Source organism: Frankliniella occidentalis, unplaced genomic scaffold (genome assembly GCF_000697945.3).
Source record: "Frankliniella occidentalis isolate FOCC.00 unplaced genomic scaffold, Focc_3.1 Scaffold314, whole genome shotgun sequence".
Classification (NCBI taxonomy): Eukaryota; Metazoa; Arthropoda; class Insecta; order Thysanoptera; family Thripidae; genus Frankliniella; species Frankliniella occidentalis.
The window spans coordinates 52,459-54,741 of NW_026267439.1; the positions used below are offsets into that span (position 1 = coordinate 52,459).

Genomic DNA, 2,283 nt, shown 5'->3' on the forward strand with positions numbered 1-2,283 from the left:
CTCCCCACGTCCCCACCCCATCCACAGTCCGCTGCTCCAACCCGTCACCGTACCGGCACCGGTGTGGGGTGTGGCTGTGGCGTGGCGTACCCCGAGTCAGCAGTCTCAGTCAGGCGAGGCGACAGCCGTCGGCTCGGCAGTAGTCAGACGGTTCTCGGTGCAGTTGTTGCCAGTGTGCCGAAGTTACGAAGCCGTCGCCGTGCTCGCCTAACACCGTTAACGAGTTAACGAGTACAAGGGTACGTACGGGCGCCGGCCTCGGCAGCCGAACGGTGGTCGGAGCACAGTGCTAGTGCTACAGATTTATAGACAATCTTCTCTTCTTTCCGGCAGGAACGGACGCCAACTAGTTCCAGGAGGGCCACGATGGTGCACGCGGAATCCAAGGCCTACGAGTGTGAAGTGTGCGGCAAGACATTTACGCAGAGCGGTAGCCTTCACATTCACCAGCGGACCCACACTGGAGAAAAACCTTTCCACTGCGACGTGTGCGACAAGGAGTATGCGAACATCGGTTCGCTGACTACGCATCTCCGCACACACACAGGAGAGAAGCCACACGAGTGCACAGTGTGCGGAAGGAAATTCGCAGAAATTGTACAATTGAAGAGCCACTTACGCTGCCATACAGGGGGGGAGAAGCCCTTTGAGTGCAGCGTGTGCAATAAGAAATTTAGAACGGGTGGATGTTTGCGTACTCATCTGCGGACTCACACAGGAGAGAAGCCCTTCGAGTGTAACGAGTGCAACAAGAAGTTTGTGACCGACGACTCTCTGGCTAAACATCTCCGCACCCACACCGGAGAAAAGCCCTTGGAGTGCACCGAGTGCAGCAAGAGATTCAGGCAAGAGTCGAGTCTTCGTAGTCATCTCAAGGTGCACACCGGAGAGCGGCCATTTGCGTGTACCTTGTGCAAAAGGAAATTCGCGCGAGGGGAGCAGCTGAAAAGCCACCTTGTAACTCATACGGGGGAAAGGCCCTTCGAATGCACGGTCTGCGACAAGACGTTTGCGCGTTCTTCTGATCTGCAGGTCCACCTTCGCGTGCACACCGGAGAACAGCACTACAAACACGAATGCTCTGTATGCAACAGGAAATTTCAGACCACTAGTAATCTTCGGAGGCACATACGCACACACACGGGAGAGAAGCCCTTCGAGTGCGATGAGTGCAAAAAGAGATTTCCGGATCGCTTTACTTTACACAAACATCAGCAAACACACGCCCGAGAGAAGCCCTACGAGTGCACCGAGTGCGACAAGAAGTTTGTGGAGCCTACGTCTCTGGCACGTCACCTCATCACCCACTCCGGAGACAGGCCCTTCGAGTGCACCGAGTGCCGCAAGAGATTCAAGACAACGTCACATCTCCGCTCACATCTCCAGGTCCACACCAGAGAGAGGAAGTTCGAGTGCACGGAGTGCGACGTGAAGTGTTTGAACGCTATCAGGCTGCGAGCTCATCTCCGAACTCACATGGGCGAGAAGCCTTTCGAGTGCGGCATGTGCAACAAGAAGTTTTCACAGAGGGGTAATATGGCTGCTCACCTCCGCACCCACACCGAAGAAAGGCCCTTCGAGTGCACCGAGTGCCGCAAGAGATTCAAGTCAAAGGAGTATCTCCGCCTGCACCTCCTGGCCCACATCGGAGAGAGGAAGTACGAGTGCACGGAGTGCGACAAGAAGTGTCTGCGCGCCGACGATCTGCGGAGACATCTGCGGACTCACACGGGAGAGAAGCCCTACGAGTGCGGCGTGTGCCACAAGGAGTTTACGCGCAAGAGTGGCGTGAGTCTGCACCTCCGCACCCACACGGGAGAGAGGCCGTACCAGTGCACCGAGTGCGGCAAGACATTCGCGGACCTGAGCAACATGAAGGCCCACCTCCGGAGGCATTCATTGTAGACACAACGGGCTAAGGTTCGGGGCGCGCTCTGTATGTATTTTAAGCAGTGTGTATTATACGATTAAATTGTATTTCACAAAAATTGAATGAATAAATTTATAATTGAACTAATATGGGCGTCTTCTGCATTAGAATGAGCAGGGAGCGAGTCAATTGTCAACATACACCGCAAAATACCCCCTAAAAGCCCTGTTTTTTTGCTGTTTTTTCGTGGGGGGGGGGCAATTTATTGTTAGCTTGAAAACCCTTGTTGAAGTTGAAGTTGGTCATCACGCAACTTGCGATCCCGCTAGCTCCGTCGGGTCGGCCCCCGGGGACAGCCCCTGCCCCTGTCCTTCGGGCGAGGGGCCCGGGTGGTCCCCGAAAGGGGGGGGGGG

At 55.3% G+C, this 2,283-nt stretch overlaps 1 protein-coding gene across 1 annotated transcript; it reads left to right on the forward strand.

The window, feature by feature from the left end:
* The first annotated feature begins 87 nt into the window (after nt 1-87).
* LOC113215175 (zinc finger protein 26-like) lies at nt 88-2,017 on the forward strand. Its single transcript, XM_026434776.2, has 2 exons — nt 88-239; nt 334-2,017. The coding sequence occupies exon 2, from the start codon at nt 367-369 to the stop codon at nt 1,903-1,905; it is 1,539 nt and encodes a 512-aa protein (XP_026290561.1). The 5' UTR covers nt 88-239; nt 334-366; the 3' UTR covers nt 1,906-2,017.
* Nucleotides 2,018-2,283: the final 266 nt, after the last annotated feature.

Excerpts from the sequence above, each read along its gene's own strand:
- LOC113215175 (XM_026434776.2), top strand. The coding sequence starts at position 367 with ATGGTGCACGCGGAATCCAAGGCCTACGAGTGTGAAGTGTGCGGCAAG.